This window comes from Equus asinus, chromosome 1 (assembly GCF_041296235.1).
Source record: "Equus asinus isolate D_3611 breed Donkey chromosome 1, EquAss-T2T_v2, whole genome shotgun sequence".
NCBI classification, from domain to species: Eukaryota; Metazoa; Chordata; class Mammalia; order Perissodactyla; family Equidae; genus Equus; species Equus asinus.
The window spans coordinates 193,055,125-193,081,149 of record NC_091790.1 but is presented as its reverse complement, the minus strand read 5'-3'; the positions used below and the strand labels follow the sequence as shown (position 1 = coordinate 193,081,149).

Sequence of the window (26,025 nt, the reverse complement as noted above, 5' to 3'; positions counted from 1 at the left end):
GACCCATGGTTTATTTCTAAAAGAATTTTAAAATTAGTTTATTTAATTTCAAATGAATTGCATTGTAGTCAGAAAGTATAGACCTAATAATAACAGGTTCTTTGAATTTTATTGAGATTTGCTTTATGGTGTAGTATGTGGTCAGTTTTGGTAAAAGTTCCATGTGTGCTTAACGTCAGTTAATTTATATTTATTGTCATTACCTATACATTGGAATTTATTTCTACTGTCCATCTTAGTTTTTGCTATTTGACCTTTTTCTATATTTCTTTTCTCTTTTTGGTCTTCTCTTAGGTTTTTTTTTCCCTCACTTGGTTTTTTTTTTCCTTATCTACTAGTTTGGGAGTTGCATACTCTTCTAGTGGTTAGAAATCTAAACAGGTTCTTTAAGTTAGCAACCTTTAGCCTAAAACTTAAGCCAATCATTACTTTTTATCATTCTTTTGAACAATAGAAGAGTCTTGAACTGACTAGTTCCATTCAAACTTATTTACTACTTCTATGAATTTGGGCAAATTACTTAACCCAGCCTCTGTTTCTCCATATGTCAAATTAGATAATAGTTCCTACATCAAAGGGCTATTTTGAAAATTAAAAGAGTTAGTGTATGTAAAACACTCAGAACAAGGGCAGGCACATAAGATGTGCTATATGTGTTGCTTCTATTGTTTATTTAATCCCACAAGTTAAAAATTAGTGTCAATCTTTGCTTAAATTTACATATTTATCATTTGTTTTGTGCTCACCATTCCTTTGCTCCTGTTTCCTCCTACGTCCTTTTCCTTCTTTAAGTTCATCTCCTAGAAGTTGCTTTGGTGAGAGTCTAGTGACAGATGTGTTTTTTGTTTGTCTGAAAGTGTCTTTATTTCATCCCCTTCTTGAAAGATAGTTTTATTGAGTATTTTCTTTTAGCTCTTCAAAGATGATTCCATTGTTTTCTGGCTTCCATTGCTTCTATGTAGAAGTTAGCTGTCAGTCTAAATGTGGCTCTATTAGTTTCCTAGGACTGCTGTAACAGATTACCGTAAACTTGGTGGCTTAAAACAACAGAAATTTATGTTCTCACAGTTCCAGAGGCTAGAAGTCAGAAATCAAGGTGCCAGCAGGGCCCCGCTCTGTCTGAAGGCTCTAGAGGAAGATCCTTCCTTGCTGCTTCCCAGCTTCTGGTGGTTGTCAGCAATCCTTGCTGTTCCCTGGCTTGCCTTGTTTTGTAGCTGCATTATTCCACTCTCTATGTCTGTCATCACATGGCATTCTCCCTATGTGTCGTGGTGTCTGTATCCAAATTTGCTTCTTCTTATAAGGACACCAGTCATTGGATTAGGGCCCACCCTACTCCATTATCACCTCATTTTAACTTGATTACATCTGCAAAGACCCAGTTTCCAAAGAAGGTCACATTCACAGGTACAAAGGGTTAAGACTTAAGTATATCATTTGAGGGGATATAATTCAACTAAGTACAGTAGATAATCTGTTTTTTCTCTGACTCCTTTTAATATCTTGTCATTCTTTGGTGTTGTGCAGTTTCACTAAGATCTGTCTATGTGTGGATTTATTTTTATTTAATCTACTTATAATTTGTTGTGCTTTCTGAGTCAGAGGCTTATGTTTAATCAATTCTGGTAGCTCCTTAGCCAAGATCTCTTCACGTGTTTGCTTTTCTGGACTTCTGATTAGATGTATAAGATCTTCTCATGTTATCTTTTATGTCTGTTAACTTCTCTTCCATCCTCTCTGCAGCATTTAGGGAAATTTCTTCACCTTGGTCCCTAAATTCACTGGTTCAGCCTTGTCTGAGATACAGTGTGTCCCATCTATTGTGATTTTAAAATTTCAATTATTATTTACTTCTAAAGGTTTTATTTCTATTTTTTTTTCAAACTTACTCAAATAGTCTTATAGTCTCTTGATTCTTACTCATACTTTTTTTTAAAGATTGGCACCTGAGCTAACAAGTGTTGCCAATCCTTTTTTTTTTCCCCCTGCTTTATCTCCCCAAACCCCTGTACATAGTTGTATATCTTAGTTGTGGGTCCTTCTAGTTGTGGCATGTGGGACACTGCCTTAATGTGACCTGACAAGCAGTGCCATGTCCGCATCCAGGATCCAAACCCTGGGCCGCCGCAGCGGAGCACGTGAACTTAACCACTTGGCCATGGGGCCGGCCCCTGATTCTTACTCATACTTTTGATACTCAATTTAGTTTTTTTTTTTTTTTTAGGGAAGAGTAGCCCTGAGCTAACTGCTGCCAATCCTCCTCTTTTTGCTAAGGAAGACTGGCCCTGAGCTAACATCTGTGCCCATCCTCCTCTACTTTATATGTGGGACACCTACCTCAGCCTGGCTTGCCAAGCAGTGCCATGTCCACACCCGGGATCCGAACCGGCAAACCCCGGGCTGCCAAAGCGGAACTTGTGCACTTAACTGCTATGCTACTGGGCTGGCCCTCAATTTAGTTTTTAAAACACTTTATATGTATTTTATATTTGCATCCAAGATTGCTAATGTTTGTTGTCTTTGGTGGACTGATTCTGTTTGTTTTTGCTGACTTTTACTCATGGTATCTAATTTCCACATGTGTTTTGTGATTTATTTGATTGTGAGCTCATGTTTGCTGAAACTATCTGTGGAAATTCTTTTGAGGTCTGGGTTGAAGGTGAATTCCTCCAGAGAGAATTTGTGTTTGCTTCTCTGGGAGCTGCCTCTGTGGGGCTTCTTTAAAGTTAATTCTCACACAGGAAGTGTGAATCAACTTGAAACTTTTGTGAGGTCTGAGTGGTTTATAAGTTCTCAGGGCAAGTTTTTTCTCCTCCATCCAGAGCCAACATTGATACAGGCAAGTTTCCTTACTGACTCCCCTCGTAAGGCAGATCCCCTCCACCCTACTTCACTAAGGATGTGTAGTCTTTAGGATCTTGGTTTTATGCAGAAGTCTCACTTTACCTTCCCTTGGCTCTTTGGGCAGTACATTATTTGGAAAGGGAGTAAATCCTGGTGGCTCACAGTACACGCCATGTAGCCAAACTGTTTAACTTAAACCTTAGTTCTACCGTCTGTTAGCTGTTTGACCTTAGACAGGTTTCTTAACCTTCCTAGGCTTCTATTTTCCCACCTGTGAAATGGAGATAACAGTCTCAACCTCATGGGGTTATGAAGACTTAATCCCTTAATACGTATAGAACACTTAATACAGGGTCTGGCTCACACACTAAACACTCAATATATGTTGTTATTTTTAGCTTCTAGGGATTTCACTTTCTTGCTAGCTCAGGAATGCATTTTTAAAAAGAATATTTTAACTAACATTTTCTGCATAGTGAATGTCATGATAATGTGGCTCCATATTACCCTGATTTTATTTTTGCACAGCAAAACTGATCTTAAAAGCAGTCCTCTCCTTCCCACCTTGGAGACTTTTTTTTTTTAATGTAAATGTCCCATTTACATTCATATCTACCAGCTGGGCATCTAGAAGACCACAAGTGGAAGCTGAGGGACCTGTGTTCATTTGGCTGGTGGAATTTTCAGTCTACTTCTCATGTTCTTTTGCAGGATCCTGTGTGCTGAGTCGGCCAGTAACTTTCACTTTGATTGTCTGAACTTCGACTCCATGATGTTTGGCGCAGCCCGGGCTCGTCGCCTCTCCACAGCCTCCTCAGTCACCAAACCTCCACACTTCATCCTCACCACTGACTGGGTTTGGTACTGGACCGATGAGTTTGGTTCTTGGCAGGAATATGGAAGACAAGTAAGTGTCATGGAAAGAAGGTGAGTATTTCCTCCCAAGGATCAGTACTAGAGGAGCCGTTCCAAACATGAGCACAAGGATTGTTCCGAGGGGTCCTTTACAGCACCAAGAATCCCCAGGTCCTTGTATGACTCACGGGTTTTAAGGGAATTATGGCAAAATTAGATCATTTGGAGTTCATTTGTATGAGGTTCCATTTTTGGACGATTGGCTATCTGTTGGCTCATGAGAACTGAATGAATATAAGTTGTAGTGAGATCACCTTTCTTCATTGGTTTTGTTAAATGAAGTAGAAAGATGCCTCTCCTACTGTTGAATGGGTAACTGGAGCAAGTGCTATGTGTGCAGGAGTGTTTGTGTAGCTGCGGAATAAAGTTTAAGGCTTTTCAAAGTAGGCTCTCTGCCTTCCCTCTAGCAGCGAGTTTACAGAAGGGGGCAAGTATAAGAAAATTGACTTATTTCAGGTATTGATTTGGAATCTGGATCCAACAACTGTTAGTATCAGTTGTTTGAAGATGTTCATTGATGGATTAGATTAAAAGGAGCCCCCTGGTCACCTGTAGAGGTACAAGTACAGGGAGGTCACCATTTCTATAGGGACAGCCTCTCCAAAATGAAAATTGGGATGCGTGGTCTGATAGACATTTGTACTCTTCTGGGTTGTGAGAGGCTGTATTAAAGCTTTAGTTTCTTGCTCTTATCTCCACTTAGAATATCTTTTTCTCTGGGGATACTGTCATGTGGGCTGCATGAGGGCAGGAGCTTTGTCTCTCTTTTGCCACTGATGTATTCCCATGCCGAGGACAGTGCCTGTGCCTAGCAGGTCCTGAGGACATAGACATTGGCTGATTGAAGGACAGAGATACTGTTGCCCCGTGCCAGCTGGTCAGTTGGACCTGGTTACTCTTGGTGGCCTTGAGACCTCATCCTTCTCCTCCGTTTCTTCCAGCACCAGCCTTTCCTCGTCGGCTGCTCTATCCACCCCCTTCCCCACCCATCTCCTCTTCTTGAGCATCCTGGGATTCCTTCCGCCTTCCCTGCCCTGTAGATTTGTTTAGGGAGGCTCTCTAGCCTTGCTCTCGGTTTGGTCAGGAGCAGGAGGGGAGAGGATGACGGGCTGGTCAGGCTCCATGAATCAAGCTTAGCTGGTGACAACATGGCAGGCGAGAAGCACTTAGCAAATGTAACAGCCTCTGATGATCCCTCTGGTGGTTTGTCCCTCTTCTGGGGGAGACAGGCTCCCTGGGCTCCGAGTGGGATGACACGGGACCCTGGGGGCAACACAAGAGAAAGTAAGTTTCCCTGGGTGACTTTGCAAACTGGGTCATCACAACTTTGGGGACTGGAGGCCTTTCTCCTCCCAATACCCCACACTTAGGGTTTTCCCCTTTTTTTAATGCTGCTACTCTTTTATTAAGCAGTATAGTTGGAGTGCATAACCTTGTTTAGAACAGGGAGAGTCTCTGGGGATGACCTGTATGTGGGTATTGTTGACACATCATGTACTGGTGGGTACGGATGTGCATGTGTGGACTTGGTGACTTTCGGCTGCGTGGTCTCATTTTGTACCATTGGCTGGACCCCCTCATAGGATGACCTGTCCATTCTAGCTCTTCCTTTCCTATACACTTCTGGTGTCACCTCATATTTGGATTTCTATCATAGTTTTCTGCTAAGGTAGTTCAAGACCGTTTTCTGTTGATTCTCAGAAAAGCTAGGTTCTTTTCTGCCTGAGCTTGGAATGTGCCCCCAAATTTCAAGTCCAAATTGCCTCCACTCTCTTAAGTTCCTAGCTGCCGTAAAAAAGTACCACAAACTGGGTGGCTGAGAACAACAGTGATTTATTGTCTTTCAGCTCTGAAGCTGGAAATTGAAATCAAGGTGTTGGCAGGGCCATTCTCCCTCGGAGACCTGGAGGGGAATCCTTCCTTGCCTTTCCCTAGCTTCTGGTGGTTTGCTGGTGATCTTTGGTGTTCCTTGTCTTGTGTTTGCATCACTGCAGTCTCTGCCTTGTCATTGCATGGCATTCCCCCTCTGTCTGAATGTGGTCATTCTCTTATAAGGACGTTGCTCATTTGAATTAAGGCCCACCCTACTCCACTATGATCTCATTTTAACTAATTACATCTGCAATGACCTATTTCCAAATAAGGTCACATTCTGAGGTCCTGAGGGTTAGGACTTCGACATATATTTTTTGAGGGGGGAAACAATTTAGCCCATAACCTAATCTTGTTTATAAAGGTATTACGGTGCTTGGCGCACTGAGTTTTCCTGCGTTAAACTTGACATCCCTGAGGTATTGGGCTGCAGGAGGCTGCATTACCCCAAACTGTATCCTCTTTAGATTATTCTCAACAGACTTCTCAGGTTGATTTACCTTGTGCACCTTCCCCCTTTCCTGTGAACTCCTTTGCCGTGATCTAAGAGCCCCATAGTTGCCCTCACCCTTTCGTACCTGAACAACTCATCCATCTCTGCCTGGAAGAAAGACCCCTGTTAATTCCACCACTCACCGGAATCTGACTTCTATTCCCATTACTTGTTTGTCTGGTCAGTATTCATGGTGCACCTACAGGAGGTGGGACCTGGCCAGGCACAGCCCTTGCCATGCCGTAGACACTGGCAAAGGGCCAGGTGCCAAATCCTGTGGCATTTCCAGCCTGTTGTCCAGTCCTTCCTCACTCTCCTGGCTTTCTTGCTCCTCCTCAGCCTTCTTTTTTTCACTCCCCTTTGTGAATATTGGAGTTTCCTGGGGTCCAGCTCATACTCCCGTTCTGCTGACAGTGGTGGCCACTTTGAGTGATCTCTGCATCTCTGTCTCCAGACCAGATTTCTCTTCAAACTTCAGACTCATGTATCCAGATAACCCATCTGAGATTTCTGAAACCTTTGCTTTTTGTTCTAGACACTATTCTAAGTGCTCTGCATGCCTTATTTTAATTATTTTCCCAACCCTTTGAGGATTGGATGGTACTGTTGTGTGATGATATGAGGATGATTTAAGTTGTATTATTATTCCTGTTATAGAGTTGAGATAATTGAGGTTCAGAGAGGTTAAAATAACTCACCGAGGTTATAAACAGATTTAGGAGCCAGAATTCAAACTCAGTTATTCCATCCCCAAATCTTAGATGTTTTGTAAGTAATTGAAGAGAGAACGAGAGATCAAAATGGGTAATTGGAAAAAATAGAAGAGCTCTCCAAGGGACCAGAAAAAGAAAACGAGGAGAAGGCCTGAGCTCTGATTCAGGGATGGTAGGAACAAGAATAGGTGGAGAAGAGGCAGCATTGCTCAGGCCGCCAGTCAAGCAGCATTTGAGAGTTTAGTGTCGGTGTTTCACCTTCATTTGAATGGTTGTATCATCCATTTTGGGTAGTCTGAATGCCCTCTCTTCCATTGCTCCCATCCCACTTATCCTGGTTGGCAAGACCCATATTTACTGTCTTCCACTTTCCCTGGCAGCTTTTAGGAGGCAGTCGTGTCAGCTTCTCTTCCATGCCTCCTGCCACACCCCTGCTCCCTGCCTCTTCCCTCCTCCGCCTCCTCTATGACATGAATATCTACTGTGGACATGTCTGTGGTGTGGCATGGACAGCACCTAGCGTCTTTCTTCATCATCATCTGTTCTTGCCTTCATGAAGTATCTGGTTTTTCCTTGCAGGGCATGGAGCACCCCATGACTAACGTCAGCAGCAGCGATTTGGAGAAGGCCTACCTGGCCTACTGCACGTCGGGGTCTGACGCCCAGGCAGCCACTCTGAAGTTCCAGGCCGGAAAGCACAAATACGAGTTAGACTTCAGAGGTACTTCCTGACCCACTGCCCTCTCCCAGCAGGGCCTGGCCATCTGTTGGCTCTGCCTTTTCCACATTAACCCTGGAGAAGCTCTGTATACACATTGAGGGCCAGGAAAGAAGAGGGAGGGGTGGTCCCTGCTCCTAAAGTACTGCCCCTCTGGAAGGGAGATGGCCTTGAAAACAGATGATGCCAGCCCAGCGGGATGGAGGAGAAGCTGCCTGGGGGAGTGAGAAGAGAGGACCCTGAGGAGGGGATAGGAGCCCAAAGCGTGGAGGGTCAGCACGTGCGCAGTGGTGGTTGTCCTGTAGGCCATGGACGAGTCTCTCTGTGTCTGAGGATTAACCTCAGTCCCTGACAAGTATCAGCAGTTCTGCTGTGCAGCTCAGGCTTGTCCCTCCCCACGGGACAGCATTAATATCTTTTCTGTAGGCGTCTTCGGCACAGATGGACTGCCAGGTTAAACACGTGGTATACACACGCTGTAATTAAAAGCTGCTAGGGAGCGGATTTTCATGTGCTCGTGGTGTCTTGAAACTGGGCCTTAAATGACTTGTCCTGCTTGCCTTGATAGACAGACAGAAACAGGCCAAACACCCTTTAGCCAGTTCTTCCAGTGACCAATTTGTGAGGATTTTTAAGTTTTAGTTTTTCTGTGGCTTCTCTTAAGCCGTTTTCACATGGATTTATCAGTCCAGTCTTGTTCAATTCAGTTTTGCCTTTAAATTCACATTGAATCCTTGTGACTGTTCAGCACTTTTTAAGGGAATTAAGTGGGCCTTCCTTTAAACCCAGTTTATTGTCTTCTCTATTCTTGTGGACCTTCTATTTGGAGGGCAGCAAAGTGTCTTTGGTGAATTATCCTAAACCTACTTTGCCTGCCTGCTTTTAGCCAGTTGGTTTTGCTTGTGGTTTTGCTTAATGTGGAATCACTGCCCCCTCGGTGTGCCCTTCAGAGAACCTGGAATTTCTTCTCCTCTGCAGTGAGAGCTGCCTGCCAGCCTTCAGCATCTGCTGGAGAAGGCCAAGTATGTGTGAGGTGGTTTGCAGTCCACAGTCTGATAAACGCAAGTGCACTACAGAGGACAATGAGGGACACATGAACTAATGACCTTCAGGGCAGTCCTGAGTTCAAGTGGACATAACTGGCACCTATCTGACTGCTGCCGACAACAGTTAGAAATATTTCTTTTAAGTATGTGGCAAATATCAAAACAAATAAACCAGAAATGTCGTATGCAGCCTTTACCATTCTCAACCTAGACAGCACCCCCAGGGGACATAAGTCAGGAGGAGGTTGGGGAAGAGCACACGCATGCAGTTTACTGCAAACTGCAGGAAATGTGTGTTCACCGCAGACAGACCTAAGTTCACTTGGATGGGCAGTTCTTTTTTTGTTGGTGGTGGATAACAGTAGCCACAGAACTAGTTTGAGATAAGTTAGCTTCTTTTCTCCCAACTTCACTACTAGGTATAGTGACAGCAAGTCTCAGACCCAAATTTGCCACCCACACTTAGTAACTAAATATTTATTAAGAAGTAAGTACAGAAGCACACACAACAGGCCAAATGACTTGTTCTGTAGGATTGGGGAAGACTCGGCTCTGTCCTCTTAGGGCTCTTGTCCCAAAAGAGTCATTCAAGGCAAATGCCAAGATTCCAGAGGCAGAATTCTGACATCTGTTAGTTGGCATCAGAGGGGCAGAATCCCCAAGGTCAGGACTTGTTTAAGGACTTAGCCTAGTGTATCTTCTTTAGGGGGAAGTTAGGGAACAAGCTTCGCTTTACCCTGTCCATGGGAGAGTAGGGAATGGGTCTCACATACATTTAGCCGGTCTATATATCTTGAAAACTTTTAATTTCACCAGTGAGAGCCATTTGAGATTCATCACAGTGTTAGTGAACAGACCAATAAAAATCCATTAGTATGCTAATTAGCAGAATATTGATGGGAGGTTGAGTGGTGGGTAACAGAAGGGGTTGTGGTAGCCATGTCTGGATTATGGGCTCCTGATTAGAATGTGGAGGACCCCCCAGGAGTGCCCATTCTTGTTGACCATGTGGGCTACAGCACAAGGTACACCACCTAGGTGATCATGAAGCATATGCTCAAATGCAGTAAGGTAAGTTATAGACGTCTACAAATTAATATGAAAATGTTTTTTAAATAAAAAAAATTTTTATATTCTAAATGCAAAAAAGTAAGACTTGACAAGGTCTTCCTGGTGGTTGGGGACATGTAATCTAACTTGTGGGTATTCCTGACTTTTTAACTTAAGGGGCAGTGTTCCCCCCCGCCCAGGATAAATCAGAGGAGCTTGGGAGTGGGTGTGGAGCAAGAATTTTGTTTATTAAAGGTGGTGCAGGTTTAAAAAGGTTGAGAAATACTGCTATAGAGTCAGTTTAGTGAAACTAAGAAAAAAAAGTCTTAAGAGTAAAATTATTATATTAACTCTAAATCCCACTAGCTCAAGATGTGGTAATTTGGTCTCAGACTGGGCTGAAGCTTTTTTATATCCAAGCTGGGAAAAATTGCTAAGCAAAATAATAGTTTAAACAAGATTGGAAAGAACAATTTAAAAGCTCTCATGTATAATTGATATGTCAATTACTAATCATTCATCTATTCATTAAACCCAGTCTCCTAAGGATACCTATTTTCTTTATGAATATTTGAAATGTGTAAAACTGCCTTATGTTTAGCAGACTGATTCTGGGCTTCACACATTTGGATTAGATTGCCAGCCCATTTAATTTGTGTTTATAAAACATTGTCATCCTGTGCGTGTAAATGGTTTTTTTTCTCAGCCTTCATTCAGAAAAACCTGGTCTATGGTACAGTCAGAAAAGTTTGCCGAAGACCCAAATATGTGTCTCCCCAGGATGTGAAAGTGAAACGAACCTGGTAGGTGTCATTTGGGGCACGTGTTACTTAGCATGTGTGTCATTTGGGATGTGCTCTGCTGCAAGTACAGAAAACCCACCCAGACTGGCTGAAACATTAAACGGGGTTTGTTGGCCGTGTAACTGAATGCTCTAGCACTCTCTGTCTCAGAGTATTTTGTGCCCCGCCCTCCTCCATGTATATCTGAACTTTCCTTCACTCAACACCAAAGTGCTGTGTTAATATCCGTGTTCTATAAAGGGACTGAGAATTCATGAGACTGGAAAATCAATGTACACTTACCACATTTCAAATAGAAAAATATTAGCATGTATTATAAAACTATGAAATATAATGTAAATTTATAAAAAGGTGTTAGATGTATTATCATTCTGATGATGCAGATGCAATTAATAAAACATTAAAGTGACAAACCAAACACAACATAAAGGAAAAAAACACCAAGACACTGGGAAAAAAATCACATAATTAGATATTTTAGGTGTGCCAGTAGTGTTACTGAGTCATGAAGATGTTCTCGTGCTTTTTCCAGAAGCCAAAAAAGTTGTGTCTGACTTTAGACTAACTTAGAGAATGGCAAGGAAATAGTAATCATCTAAGTCCTAATATTCTCCCTCTGTTTCCATCTTCAAGTGATTGTATCTTTTGTTTTATAACTTGGAGGAGATCTTTTAAACAGTTCTTTGGGTTTTTCTATTTGTTTGTTTGTTTTGTTTGTAGAGTTAGATTTTTTCATGCTTTTTGGTTCTAACAAAGCATTTTAGGTTCCTCTTTGCATCATGAATGAATGATAGTTCCAGTGCAGTCTCATCTGTAGCAATTTGACTACTGTTATTCACGTTCCATTAGTTGGGAAAGGCTTCTGACCAGGGAGAGAATTATTCCTGTGGGTGGAAGCTTTGTAATACATAATTATAAGACTGCTTGTGATCTGCAAGCCAGGCTAGACCTGAAACCAGTTTATCAGTTTATGTTTTCAGGTGGATAATTGAGTCATAGACCTAAATTTTTTTAAATGTTGAAATAATGGAATTACACCAATAAAAACCCATGTATTTCAGTACTTGAATATCATGGAATACTGTAAAACCAAAAATGGATGCTGCAGGCACTCATGGGCCAGCTTCATCCTTCCCTTATGTCACAGGATGGCTGCCAGGAGCCACTAGGGTAGGGCCACTAGGGTAGGCCTTGTAAGCATTTAGGAGAGGGCCCAGGCCCTTCTGCAGCTGATGGAGACAAATTCTTGAGCTTTGCACTAATCAGACCCCTTCTGAACCAGGAGTGTTTCAGGCTTGGGGCAAGAGTGATGGGGTTGGGGCTGGGGGAGGGGTCAGTTCCCTCCAAACCACACAGCCACATAATGGGGGAGGGCAGCCTGGGTGGTGAGAGATACCAGAGTGCCCATTACAGTCCTGTGTGACAGCCTGTGCTGGGCTTTAGCCAGTGTTGCTGTTCGCCGGCTATACCTTCCATTAGCTGGAGAAGTCTGGCTCATTTCTGTTTCACGGAGAACTGATAGTGTTGCTGCTGGTTCTTTTACAGTTTCACAGAGGGACTTTAGTGGCTGTGTTTGTGGAGCACGGCAAGGTCATTTAAAGAAGAGTTGGTACAAGCTAGAGGGGAAAGGTATTATCAATCCAAGAACATCAAGTGCCTTTTGAGTCAGGTCCTGGGGTTGCCCCTCCCTGTTTCCTTGAAGCTAAATATGTCTTATTTCTCTTTTTAATTAAAATTTAATTTTGACTACATATGAAAAATTTACAGATTTGAATGTCTCAACTATAGAAAAAGGTATACTCAGTAGTCAGTATCCTCCTCCTTGTTGGCTCCACCTGGTTTCCATGGTGGGTGACCATTTTCATTAGTTTCTAGTTTATCTTTACTATGTTTCTTCTTGTAAAAATGAGCAAATGCATATATATAAGTGTTTTCTTATTTCGCTTTTCTTGCACTAAAGGTAACATTTATATGTACTGTTCTGTACCTTTTCTTTTTCACTTAAAAATAATTATGCCATTTCAGTATGTTGAAGTCTTCAGAATTCTGTTTCTGTTTTCATGGTTCGGCATCACATGTCCATCCCATAGTTTATTTAATCTGTCCCCTCTGGAGGATGTTTTGCGTTGTTTCAGTCTTTTGCTGTTACAAGTGTAATGCCACAGTGGGCCATCTGCTGTCTGTGCTGTTTCACATTCGTGGGGGTGGGTCATCAGGTTAGAGACCTAGAAGGTAAGTGCTGGTTCCTCTTCAGGGGGTTGCATGGTCATGCACATACCCCAGGACGCATGAGGTGCCTGTTTCCCTCGGCCTTCCTGCCAGAGCGAGTTGTCAGGCTCTTGGACTTTTGCCGTTCTCATTGGTGGGAGAGGGTTTCGCAGTGTATTTTAATTTGCTGTCTCTCATGAGTGAGCTTTAATGCTTTTTCCCCAACATGTAACGGCCGTTCGCCGTTCTTTTTCTGTGGACTGTTTGTGTTTTTGTCCATTTTTCTATCAACTTTTTGGCATTTTTCTTATATATTAAGAGCCTTTCATCGATTAGGGAGATCAGCCCTCAGTTTCTTATATAAATTGCAAATATTTTCTCTTGGTTTGTTATTTGCCTTTTGGTTTTGTTTATGAAATATTTTGCCATGCAGAAATACTTGTTTTTTATTTTATTTTTTTAGCTAAATGTATCAGTTTCTTCTATGTATTGCTTCTGGATTTAGAGTTTTGGTTAACTGTGACTGCTCCTACTTCTGGAAGTTATTTTTGATTCTTTCTCTATCCAGAGCCTAAACTAGGCACAGTTTGGAAAAATCTGTCTGTCTTCTTTCTGAGACTGGATCTCTTCTCATCTCTCTAACTTAGACTTCAGGGGACCACAAGCAGATACCATACATCAGAAATAAATGTGATTATTTTGGTCAAATTCAGACTAAGGTATGAGTAACTGAGGATCTCCCCTCTCCGTAACCTTAGAGTCGCACGTATTATGTGCAGTGAAGTGCTCGGTTCTTCCCTCTGACTCGTATGGCAGTAGCTGGTTGTCATAACTCCAGCAGGCAAGTCTGCTTGGGCCTCCATGGCCAACCAGGACTCATAGGGTGGGTCACCTTCAGAAACAGCTTCTCTGTTTACACAATTAACAGGGTCATAGAGTATGATTTCCATGTTCAGAAGTCATAATACAGGAGTTTCATGTAAAGTTTGAGACAACATTTACACATCACGTATCTGGTTTAGTTCCTTACTATCATTCTATCCTCTGTGAAAATGTTTTATTCATGTGATTGGGTCGTATTTTTTCTTTTCTTACCTTCTTGTAGATATTTTTTGTCATTTCATTTTTTCCCCCCTCTACTTGTTTGGCAGTTAGTATTACTATTTTTTTAAAAGGCCACACTAGAAATGATAACATGTGTTCTTCACTTAGGTGTAAGTCAATCAATATCTTTGCCCTCCTATCAACTAATATAAGGTCCTTCATTTACTTTTATTCCATTTACCTTCCTTGCAACTTGTTTTTTTTAACTTCACGGGACCCTGTTATTTTATTTTAAATTTACTCACACTTTATTTTAAAATTACTCACATCTGTATTTTGCTGTCAGTCCTGAAAGATATTTTCACTCTTGGAACACTGAAGATATCACTCTGCTGTCCTCTGGTTTCCATTGCTGCTTTGGCAAATGAGCTGTCTGTCCAACTGGTGCTGCTTTTCTAGAATCACTCTTTTTTCCCCCAGCTACTTTTTAAGACTTTCTCTTTGTCTTGGTGATATGCACTTGCACTGTGGTGTGTCTGGGTGGGTATTTTTGTTTATCCTCTTGGAGAGTCTTTGGGCTTCTTAAACTTGTGAGTTGGTGTGTCTCATTAGTTCTCTTTGAAAATTGCCTCCACCCTGTTCTCTCTCTTCTTTTTGGAGCTTCAGTTAGGCTCTGAGCAGATTCAGGCCTTCTTACTCGCTTCTCCACATCTCAGCTTCCTCTCCACGTTTTCCATCTTGTTATTGCTGTGGGCCACATTCTGGATAATTTCACTTCCCATATCTTTCAGCTCACTCATTCTGTCTTCAGGTGGTCTGATCTACTAGTAAGCCTGTCTGTTGATTTTTACTATCAAGGATTGTGTTTTTCGTTTCTACAAGTTGTATTTGGTTCTTTTTCAAACCTTTCAGGTCTTTTTATAGTTTCCTCTTCCTTGCATATGTTTTAAAATTTTTTCTTTTATTTCTTTAAACATAGAATAGTTGTTGTTTTATAATCTGCCTGATAATTTCAGCATCTTAAGTCTTCATGGGTCTGTTTCTGGCTGTTCTTGCTTGTGGGACCTTGCTTAGTTATTTTTAAACTGTGCCATTTTCCTAGGAAAGTTATTTGTGGGAGTTCTTTGAGGCTTAGGATGAAGGTACATGTCTCATGCCAGCAGAAACAGAAGGTAGATCTAATGTAGGAAGAACAGAGCATTCTGAAAGGGAGTAGGAATGATTTGGAATTACAGCTTCACAGTCTTTGTTCCTAAACCTTTTGGGCCACATATCTTTTAAAACTCAGTTTATATTTATTTATTTTTATTTTTAGAAAGATTATGTGGTGTTTGTATTATATGACACCCTGTAATTGAACATGCTAATATTTCTGCAGTAAAAAGTATACGTAGTCACTTTAAGAAGGATATATAATGATCACAAATAGCCTCTTAGCAGTTTAAGTCAAATTTATGTTGCCAAATGAGTTTTGACATCAATTTTATGTTTTTAAAAATATTTTTGAATACAATTACACTTCATCGAGGCTGTTTTTAATAAGATTGTGGATAAGGGTTTGTGCTACTTTATCAGATGCTCTCTCCCTTCTGTGCAGGAAGTGGGATCCAGGTGAGAAAGGGATCCCTCATGCCTCATTGTTTCAGTGTTGGCCACACAGGCAAAGATGCAAGTGCTCTCAGGTGGCAGCTAGTGTGGTTATGTGCTTCCTTGCCTTCTCCCCACTTTTGCAAAATGATATGCTGAGACTCAAGATGTGGAGGCCACCCATGATAGATATGCTTATGTCTGAGAACAAAACATCTCAGTGTTTTTGCTTATATCCTGTAGCGGCATCAAGCTTCCAGGCCCAAAGAGCATCCCAGCCCACTGGGACCCCTCGGCCCTGCCGGACCCCGGCTTTAAGGTATGGAATCACGCTGCCTCAGGCTGGGGAGGGGGCTTCTTAGACAGAGGTGAGTGTGAGCAATTGTGCTGTTTCCTCCACCACTGAAGAAGCTGTGCACTTGGGGCTCAGGGAGGAGGGCAGAGGTGTTGGGGGGGTTTTGCGTTTTTTCAGGTCTTGGGGATTTTAAGCCTCGATGACCACACAGGAGATGGCTGTGGCCCTGACGGGAGAGGATGTATTGTGGATGGAGGACAGCAAGCTGGAAGTTTTCTGGAAAGGGCAGAAAAAAGGAGTTTAAGAGCTGCTTACCCAATAAATATTAGTTTTACTAAGCAAGGAAAGGAAAAGAAAGCAGGGGAGGATTTGAGTATGGTGAGGGACATCTGGAGGGGGAGGTGCTAGATACTAGATGACAAAAAAAGGAATAGTCAATTGAACAGTTCATTTAGCCTCTCTGCCAGCTGATGGGAGCTATACTGAGTTTGGTAGAATATTCAGGCCAACGTCTGATGCTGCCCGTCTGTGTGGGGCTCTTGGACTGACCTCTGACAGCTGGCCTCCTGCCCGCCACTGTGCAAACCGGTTTTTACAACATGACAGTCTCTGCTGTGGGAGGACTCATCTTGTCAAGTTGTACAAAGCACACTCACACCCCAGCAGTGCAGCAGGACATGCGAAGGACTGGGCAGGTTCACACAGCAGCCCTCAGGTTTCAGAGGAGGAGGCGACCATATTGAGAGGATCAGGGCTGGTGTCCCTGGGTCCACACCTAAATGATCGCTGGTGCTTGTACAGGCGGAGATGGGGGAAGAACATACAGGTTGGTAGAAACCAAATGGGGAAGGAGCCCAGGTCAGGACACAGGGTGTCTCAGGTACATGTATAGATGCGGGAGAGCAGGCGAGAGGTCAGGGCTGTGCTGTGGAGCGCCGTGGTCATGGGCCAAGCTGCAGGCTGTGATGGGTGTGGGAGCCCTTGCCAGTCTCTAGTCTGGGAGGGGCAGGGCTGGTTCCATACCAGAGGGAGAGGAGCTTGGGGGTCTTCTGTGGGATGGGAGCAGGGAAACCAAGAGTCAGAATTTGAGTTGCAGAGACCCATGCACATTCACACTGAGCCCTGATCATTTAGAGTCTTTGGTGGGGTGGTGAGTTGGTTATTATAAGGCTGCGCTTTGTGTGGGGAAGGAGATGGTATAGAGGGACTCCCTAGAGATCCCCAAACAGGCTGTCATTGGGCCAAGCCTTCTGGAGCCAGGAACAGGGAGGCTGGTTAGGTGCGGGCTGCAGGTGTCCTATGGATTGTCACTCTGTGATGGTCAGCTGTTCTTGGTCAGGGGCTTTGCCGTTTCCCAGAGTGAGACACGGAGGAAGATGCGGGCTCAGCTGGGAGGGACGCAGCGGCCAGGCTCCTGAGTTGCTGCATGCCCATCTGCCAGCCTGGCCTCTCCCTCAACACTGCTGCTCATGAGCCCGAAGCTGCTTTGACGGCTTTGCCCCTTCCCCACCAAATGTGTGCATTCCGTATTTATTGACACTGACTCTGTGGTCTTGTAGACTATGTGATCTGCCACCTGTGTGGTCAGAAGAAGGGATAGGCAGGATGGTACTGGCATAAGCCTCACATCCTGTCCTTCCAGTGGTCTCACAGTGAATAAGAAGGAAGTGACTATAGATTGCACACATCCTGCTCCTGGAGACAGTACACCCTGCAACAAGGGGGAGGGTGGTCATCACTGTCTGGGTTTTCTTCCTTCTGCAGTTCTAACATTTTATGAGCAGCCTTGGGAAGGAATTGATCTTGGGAAGGGATTCCATACTTGGATGATAACATGGTAAAAATATTTGCCCCTTGCAGAGGATTGCCCTCAGTTCTTCCTCAGAGGAGTATCAGAAGGTCTGGAACCTCTTTAACTGCACGCTGCCTTTCTACTTTATTCAGAAGATCGAGCGAGTCCAGAACCTCGCCCTCTGGGAAGTCTACCAGTGGTGCGTTGGGGGCTTGCTGTTGGTGGGCTGGTGACTCTGTCCCCTCAGACACATACACGGTAGGCTAGTTGCTTACCAAAGGTGCCCTGGGCTTCCGGGACACCCTGAGATAGCAGCCACTGCTTGCCCAGTGCTGCTGCAGTCGGGACCTGCGTCCTTGCTTTCCTGTCCATCTTGTCATCTTTATAGCTTAGTCCTGACATATCCCTTCAGAGGGAACTGAGGCTTCTCTAGTGACAAAGCCAGCACTCACACTTCTGCACTCCGCCTTCCCACCTGAAGATCAAGGAGATGGGAAAGTACAAGCCACCCACACCCTTAGCCCTGGGCACATAAGCTAGCATCCTGACAGCCAGAGAACAGGGGCCTTATTTCTGTGCCTGAAGATTGGCATGTGCTTGGGTACCCAGGCACTTGTCCATGTGGGGAGGACATCCACAGCAGGTCATGGCGGGCCTGGGGTTCTGTTGATCTGTCCCCACAAGAGGTTAGAGCAGTGTCATCTGTACTCTGGGCCCAGTGATGAAATCAGGGTAACTTACAGGAGAGGGGAGAAGGATGGCCCCCACCGACAGCATCCTCCAGCTTCTGTGGCTAAGCTCCACATGGGAGTGTGGTGGTTGGGAAGAAACACCCTTGCCTTCCAAGGGCTCATCTGCTTTAGGAGTTCAAGGAGCTGCTGGAGGCCTAGAGCTGTGGAAGGAAAGGCTTCCCTTTGCTTTTCTCCACCTTCTTTCCTACTCCCTGGCCCGTGGCTGGAGTCCCATGGGTCTGGACCCACATCTCCTAGTGTCATGACACTTCTAATAAAATGTGTTTTCTTGGGTTGGGTAGCCTGGATTTGGCAGCAAGCTCTTTCTGCTTCCAGCACACATTCCTCTCCCATGATTCTAGGCAAAAAGGGCAGATGCAGAAGAGAAATGGAGGGAAAACTGTGGATGAGAGGCAGCTGTTCCATGGCACCAGCGCCAGTTTCGTCGACGCCATCTGTCAGCAGAACTTTGACTGGCGGGTCTGTGGTCTTCATGGCACATCCTATGGCAAGGGTAAGTGCGAGGGCCAGAACCCAGCCTTGCTGCCCGGGGCCTGGGAAACCGCTTTAAAGGAAATGGATGGAGGGCCTCAGGGCAGCCAGTGTAAGTAATGAGTCAGTTCAAACTCAGTGAGGAATGGCCCCCTGGCACTCTGCGGGGTGCCAGCTGGCCACACCCTCACTCACTCCTCAGCATGCATTCAGGAGCCTGCCCCAGTGTCGGAGCAGGGGTGGCCCTGCTTACGCTGGGGTTTGCTTCCCTGATAGGGCCTGCGTCCCTGTGGAGAGAGGCCCTGGGAGATGGTGAGCACGGGATGGGCGAGGAAAGGGGTGCCTTTCAGCCCTGTGCCAGGTCCCCAGACTGTGCCTGCACTTTTTCATTAGAATAGAAATCCGAACACCTCCGATAACATTTATGTGAATATGTCATGCAGGCTGTGAGTTATCTGAGTGTTTTCCTGTCTCTTAATTTTAAATTTTATTTAGAAATAATTTCAAACTCACTGGAAAGGTACAAGAATAATATTAAAAAACTCTTGCATAAATTTTACCTTGATTCATCAGTTTTAACATTTTGCCACATTGGCTTTATTACCCCCCATCTATTTTTTCTGAATCATTTGCAAGTAGGTGGCATATATCCTGCTCCTTCACCCTTTAGCATCTGCTAAGAACAAGGACATTATCTTCTGTAACCATGACATGGTTACTAAATTGAGGAAATCTCATAGTGATGTGATACTGCAATCAGCAGTTCCTATTCCAGTCCCGTCGCTTGTCCATCAGTTAAACTTGATCTGATGTGGTGATGGCTGTGGGCTCCAGATGGACAAGAGCCGGCAGTAGGTTGTAAATCCGAATGTATAGGTGGCAGCTTCCAGCTCAGGTTCCCATTTGACAAGGTTCATAATTCTACACATTGGGTTGCCAGTTCTACAGTGATTCCATAAATGGGATCTTAGTCACTTTCCATTCCAACCCTATGAGGTTGGGCATGACAGCCCCATTTTATAGCTGAGGAAGCTGAGGTTTAAGGGGTTAAGTAGTGAGATGCCCAGAAACCATTAGGAATTGAGTGACAGATCCGGAACTTGAAAGGAGTTTTCTGCCTCAGAGTTTGGTGTCCCCTCTGATGCCCTTCACAAGGGAAAGGCTGGAGAAATGGGAGAAGGAGGAGGAAGGGAGATACAGTGATGGAGGAGTGGAGGCCATTGGCATTGCCTGGTTCACAGGACGGTGGAGCCTCCCCTTCCCAGCTGTGAGCTGTCCTCCCAGCGCCCAGCTGAGCCCGTGCGTATCCTTGCAGGGAGCTACTTTGCCCGAGACGCCGCATATTCTCACCATTACAGCAAACCTGACATGAAGTCCCACTTGATGTTTCTGGCTCGGGTGCTGGTGGGCGAGTTCACCCGAGGCAGCTCCTCCTTCGTCCGCCCCCCAGCCAAGGGAGGCCAGAGCAATGTCTTCTACGACAGCTGCGTGAACAGCATGTCTGACCCCTCCATCTTCGTGGTCTTCGAGAAACACCAGGTCTATCCGGAGTATGTCATCCAGTACACCACCTCCGACAAGCCTACGCCTGGGGCCTCTACCCTGCTCTCCTTGGCATCTTTCTTTGGTGGCCGGTAGTGAGCACCGGAGGATGTTTTTTATGCCTTTCAGGCTTATCTTCCTTGAAACAGCTATTTGGAAAGGGTTTTTTTTTTTTTTTAAACGAAAAACTTTTAATGAACTGTTTGTTGACTTCTCGATGAAGTTACATTCTTAATCTCTCGCTGATAATGGTTTTCACTTTTAAGTCACTTTGGGGCTTGCTAGTGGACTACTAACTAGTAGTGATTATACATGAGCCTGTTATTGCTTTTTACTAGTGGGTTGAAATTTTATTTTTTACTCTCTTTGTTGACTTTGCTGCTGATTGGCGCCAGGCACAGAGTTTTCAGGTACTGTTTTATGGATTGGTTTTAATTTTTAAGAGTTTGTCTCTCCAGTGATTTGGTTTTTCATGGTCTCCATGGCATCTTGTTTTATTTTCTTGTCAGAATGACACAGTTCAATCAATCCAGGAAAACCTATGTCATGGGCCTAGGGAGGCACCATCACTGTGGCTGTTGCTCTGGCTCTGGTCCAGGCAGCTCTTCTGCCGCTTCTCCTGGGCTTCTGGCCTTGGAATTGGCCCTTATATCACCTTGTTAGAACATGTGGCTATTGTGTGATGTCACTGAGTCCTTGTTTGTTTCCCTTTGTCCTTTTGGGGGTCAGTGTAACCCAGAGGAAGCACATTCACCCTGGCCAGTGACATGGATGAGTGGCTCCCCTGAGGACCTCTGGGCTCGGCCCATGAATGCCATTCCTGCATCTCCTAAGTGCACTGGATACCCTCTGAATATGGGTTTTATGTCCCTGCGAGACTTGAATACCTGTGCTGCAAATGTCACAACAGAGTATGGAAATAAAAATATTTATCTGAAGTAGGTGATGACTGCAGCTCATTCTTCAACATCTGTTTATTGAGCACCCACTACCCAGGCACTTTTTGGGTGTCAGGATATAACAGAGCCCCCTTTACTGCCCTGGGGCTGAGTGTGAATTTATCATGAAGCCAATGAAGCTGAGGGTTTAGGGCCCCTCACTTGTGGGGCCCCTCCCCCAGCCCTAGGAGGGGCCCTAACTATATGGCCACATGATCATATGTTTCAGTTAGATTTGCAGACATTACATATTTGTATTTTTTTCTTTCCCCCAATTCATATAAATTCTAAGCCCCACAAAACCCAGGTTCACCGTTGAGCAAAGTATGTTGTGCATACGGAGGGGGTGGATGTGTTCTGTGCATGTCTTCCACCCCAGGAATTTATTGGAATCTCTCTGCTGGGCCTTGGTAGGCTCTGGACTGGGAGCAGAGGGGCTGGCACGGTGGCTTCATGTTATGAGGCCGTTTGCTCCCTCCCCAGTGGCTCTACCTGTTGGCCCTGGGTTCAGTCCTCAGCCCCAGGCTTCTCTCCTCACCTGCAGCCTTTGTGCCCATCCCCCCACCTTCCTAACAGTGTGTCCACTCTCCACTCGATGCCTCCACTTCACTTGGTTTGTCCTGTAGTTCTCAGATCCAAGGCTGTTTAGTTTTTCCATCTTTGGAACAGGCGTAGGGAGTGATCTGGAACCTTACACAAGGTCAGCTAATCAAGCCAGAGGAGAACTGAGTTAAATGACCAGAAAAATGAAGAAGCAACAAATACTACCTTACCTCCCAGCAGGGCTGGTCACCTAATTGTATATGGTATGATTTTTCAGAGCCCCCAAAATATTTCTGCCACATCCTAATACTGAGATTTCATTCATTGCTTTTCAGTTAAGTAATTGGTCCTACTACAGTGTAGGTGGGGGGCAGAGGGGTGTCAGAGAGAACCGTTAAATCAGGTGCTTGCCTGCTAAGTCTTAAATGTAAGTCAATGGATCATATACTTTTTTTTTAACTTTTTATTAAGATTATGATAGTTTACAACCTTGTGAAATTTCAGTTGTACATTATTGTTAGTCATGTTGTAGGTGCACCACTTCACCCTTTGTGCCCACCCCCACCCCTCCTTTCCCCTGGTAACCACCAATCAATTCTCTTTGTCTCTATGTTTAACTTCCACCTATGAGTGGAGCCATAGAGAGTTCGTCTTTCTCTGTCTGGCTTATTTTACTTAACATAATACCTTCAAGGTCCACCCATGTTGTTCTGAATGGGACGATTTTGTCTTTTTTATGGCTGAGTAGTATTCCATTGTATATATATACCATATCTTCTTTATCCAATCATCAGTAGATGGGCATTTAGGTTGCTTCCATGTCTTGGCTATTGTAAGTAATGCTGCAATGAACATAGGGGTGCATGGGACTTTTGGAATTGCTGATTTCAAGTTCTTTGGATAGGTGGGATGGCTGGGTCATAAGGTATTTCTATTTTTAATTTTTTGAGAAATCTCCATACTGTTTTCCATAGTGGCTGCACCAGTTTGCATTCCCACCAGCAGTGTATGAGGGTTCCTTTTTCTCCACAACCTCTCCAACATTTGTCACTTTTTGTGTTGGTTATTTTTGCCATTCTAACAGGTGTAAGGTGATATCTTAGTGTAGTTTTGATTTGCATTTCCCTGATGATTAGTGATGGTGAGCATCTTTCCATGTGTCTATTGGCTATCCGTATATCTTCTTTGGAGAAATGTCTGTTCATCTCCCCGGATCATATACTTTTTAACCATCTGGCTGCTGGGAGCTGAGAAGTGGGAAGCAGGAATGGTCCATTTGGGAACATGGATGGAAGAAAGGCAAGAGGAACCTGAGGTGGGAGGTGATCAAATGCTCCAGAAAACTCAAGGAAGCTATGAAGACTGCAGAAGTCCCTGGATTTGTTGACCTTTGAGAAAGCAAGTCAGGAAGAGCAACTATTTGGACTGGAAATTTGAGAGGAGAACAGGGTTTATGTGGCCAGGGGTGGGGTTGCAGCAAGTTGTTCCTGTGGGTGCAGGAGGGCGTGGGCATTGTGTTGAGGAGAAGTCAAAATGACCATAACTCTCAGAACCTTGTGTGCAAAGAGGTAGTGGGATCCAGGGCAAGTGTGTGGGTGTATAGTTGACAAGAAAGTTATGAAGACCCACTTGGGTTACAGCTAAAGGGTCTGGTGGAGGACCCTGTCAGTGCAGTTTCCTGCCATTTCCTGCCCTGTATAGTTGGTGTTGGGCATGAACAGTGGGATTTAAGCAGAGCTAAGGATTGTGAGTTGAAACTGGAATGGCTGGGAGCCCAGCGAGTCTAGTACATGAGGAAGCCCCACTGCTGTGTTTGAAGATGGTGACCACCCGGACCAAGAAGGAGAGGGAAGCCAAGGGGCTAAGAGTTGGGCCCTTTTGCAGGATGAGGTTCTGTGATGGCCATAGCGGGGTCAGGGATTGGAGGAGAGGGGCGGGGCAGTCAGGGGAGGCAGATGGTCACCAGGAAGAGGAATGTATAGTTTTCTCCAGTGAGTCTGAGCCCCGGGGCCAGGCATCTTGGAGGGGCTGGGTCACAGAGATGAGCAGGTGGCAGCGGTAAGGGCGTGGAGAGGCTATGCGATGGGCTGGCCAGACCTCTCAGAGGTCTGGGACAGTGCTGGGGAATGAGGCTGCCCTCTGGGGAGGCCAGAGAGAGAGAAGGGGGCTCCGGGGAGCGCTATGGGGGAAGCATGGGATGCTCTGGGCTGCAGCGGTGGAGGATCAAACAGCGAAAGCAACATTCACAGACGTGGATGTGTGGAAACCTGTTCTGCCAGCTCTCCTGAAAGCCTAACTTTCTAAAGGTGGGTCAGCCTCTGGTATCGCATCCGTGTCCGTGCTCACAGATCCCTGCTCTGTTACCTCTACGACATTCAGCCCCTTAATGCTGCTCAGATGTTGAACAGAGGAAGGGGTCTTTGATCTAGGTCAGCCTCCCTGTTTCACAGATGAGGAAAATGAGGCAGAGGGATGTGGAAAGACCAACAGCCACATGGCTGCTGGTGGCAGATTTGGGATTCAGTTTGCAAGTTCTTTGTTGAATTTGAACTTCTTAGTGACACAATATTTACTTGTACTAAAATTCACCTATTTTGATTCTTTGATCAAAATTGAAAGATATGATCCTCTTTAAAAGAGAAAGTACATTTCAGCCTCTCTCACTTTTCTACACATTGGAGCTTATTATAAAGTTGGTATTACCCTACCTAGGAAAATCAAAGCATGATAAAGCTTTTGAGCCACTTTTGAAGTTGAGCTTCTGATGTCATTAAGTCAAACACCACAATGCACCAGAAGCTGAAAAGGCCCACGAGCTGGTGCCATCAGGACAGCTCACCTGAGTGTCCTTGTCTCCTGCCCTATATATAGATTCCTTCCATCCACGGCCAGGACTTCCTTCAAAACACCAGCTTCTCATATGTTTTGTCAAAACTACATTTTTGCCTATTTATCAGCAATCCCTTATTGAGAGAGGTGGACCTGTGGTTCAGACACCATTGGTAAAGTCAAAGTTAAGTGCAACAGCCATTTATTAAGCATTTAGGAAGTGTTACGTAAATGTCCTCTTTTATACTTGCATGCCAGGTACCCTTTCAATTGCTTCAGTGATGTTTTTCCAAAAATCTGAATTTCCACATGAAGGTTTTCTTTGAATTAGGGAGTGCCCTCATAACATGGACTGTGTCAGCGAGGGACAATCTTGATGTAGACGCCATTTTTTGGACCCAGGGCAGATTTGGATTCTAGCTGCAGTGGTACCTAAAACAGATGAAATTAAAATATTTGCCACAGTTAACCATACCTGCAGCAAGCTTCCTAGGAACTGGGCCTGAAGCAGAGTTGTGGAAATTGGGCTGAGGGATGGACGGGCTAGGAACGAGCAGAGGCCTTCCACGGGACCCTGAGAAGCCGCAAAGCTGCCCCGAGGGGATTGGGTGTGGGGGCCTCACCAGCTCGCCCCCTCTCCCAAGTCACTAAAATCTTGCAGGTGAGGTCCTCCCAGGAAGCCTGTGTAAGAGCTGGAGCCACTCCCTTTGCAAATGAGAAATGGGGGCTCAGAGTGGCCAAGTGACTTGAACTCAATTTCACATGACTAGGAAGTGGAGAGCAAAGCCTCAAACTCTCAGTTCCCCTCATCTCATTCCCCTGTGCCCTGCCTAACTGAGCAGGCCCCTCTCTTTCCAAGGGGCTTTGGGGAGAGCGGCCCCATGTTGTTCCCTGCTCATGCATGCTGTAGTCTGGCCTCGCTGCCATCCAGAAAGCTTTCCTTAGGGCCAAATTACAAGGCAGATGGATGGTGGACTGGGGACTTGGAAGAAAAACCAAAGAATTACTCAAGAAGCAGTGTGTCCCCTTGAGCTGTGTGTGACATGACTGCTCAGTGGCTGACGTGAACCCTTTAAAGGAAAGAAGAATCACCAGGCCTTGGTGCTGGGGCCTTGTGGGCTTTTCAGATGTTGTTGAGAACTATGGTTCAGATGGGAGACAGTTATACAACCAAGCAACATGCTGGTCTAGATCTGTGCTTTCCCATGGGGTAGCCAGAAGTGCGAGGCTGCTGAGCCCTTGAAATGTGGTTAGTGCAAATGAAGGGCTGAATCTTTTAGATTTTATTTGATTATCATTAACATATCAATAGCCACACATGGCTACTGTATCACACACCACAGATCTAGACAAACTTGAAACACATTGGACTTCAAAAAAAGAAGTCAATGGGGCTGGCAAAGTCAAGGAGGGCTTCCTGGAGGAAGCGATAACGGGGGTAGGGCTACAAATAGGGGAAGCTGTGTGAACAGGACTTCTTAGGGGTCACTTTGGGATATGAGGGAACACCAAAGGAATTGAAGGATGGGATTAGACTGGGGGCGGGGAAGTGGGAGGGAAGACATTCCAA

General features: G+C 44.8%; 2 protein-coding genes across 5 annotated transcripts in view; one reads left to right on the top strand and one right to left on the bottom strand.

Moving 5' to 3' along the window:
• The window catches only part of PARP12 (poly(ADP-ribose) polymerase family member 12), a 38,338-nt gene extending 17,255 nt beyond the window's left edge, over nucleotides 1-21,083 (top strand). Inside the window, exons 6-12 of the mRNA XM_014859197.3 lie at nucleotides 3,556-3,751; nucleotides 7,417-7,558; nucleotides 10,358-10,454; nucleotides 15,537-15,612; nucleotides 17,449-17,579; nucleotides 18,474-18,625; nucleotides 19,919-21,083. Of these exons, the coding sequence (XP_014714683.3) occupies nucleotides 3,556-3,751; nucleotides 7,417-7,558; nucleotides 10,358-10,454; nucleotides 15,537-15,612; nucleotides 17,449-17,579; nucleotides 18,474-18,625; nucleotides 19,919-20,241 (1,117 nt within the window). The 3' untranslated portion in view covers nucleotides 20,242-21,083. The remainder of the gene's footprint in view (nucleotides 1-3,555; nucleotides 3,752-7,416; nucleotides 7,559-10,357; nucleotides 10,455-15,536; nucleotides 15,613-17,448; nucleotides 17,580-18,473; nucleotides 18,626-19,918) is intronic.
• Nucleotides 4,735-26,025, bottom strand: part of TBXAS1 (thromboxane A synthase 1) — a 161,643-nt gene continuing 140,352 nt past the window's right edge. For 2 of the 4 annotated variants that reach the window (XM_070514549.1, XM_070514550.1), the window contains exon 13: nucleotides 4,735-5,022. In XM_070514549.1, coding sequence (XP_070370650.1) covers nucleotides 4,873-5,022 — 150 coding nt within the window. In that variant the 3' untranslated portion in view covers nucleotides 4,735-4,872. Of the gene's footprint in view, nucleotides 5,023-24,640; nucleotides 24,888-26,025 lie in introns of those variants that run through there. The other 2 variants (XM_014859250.3, XM_070514552.1) reach the window with 1 other exon arrangement.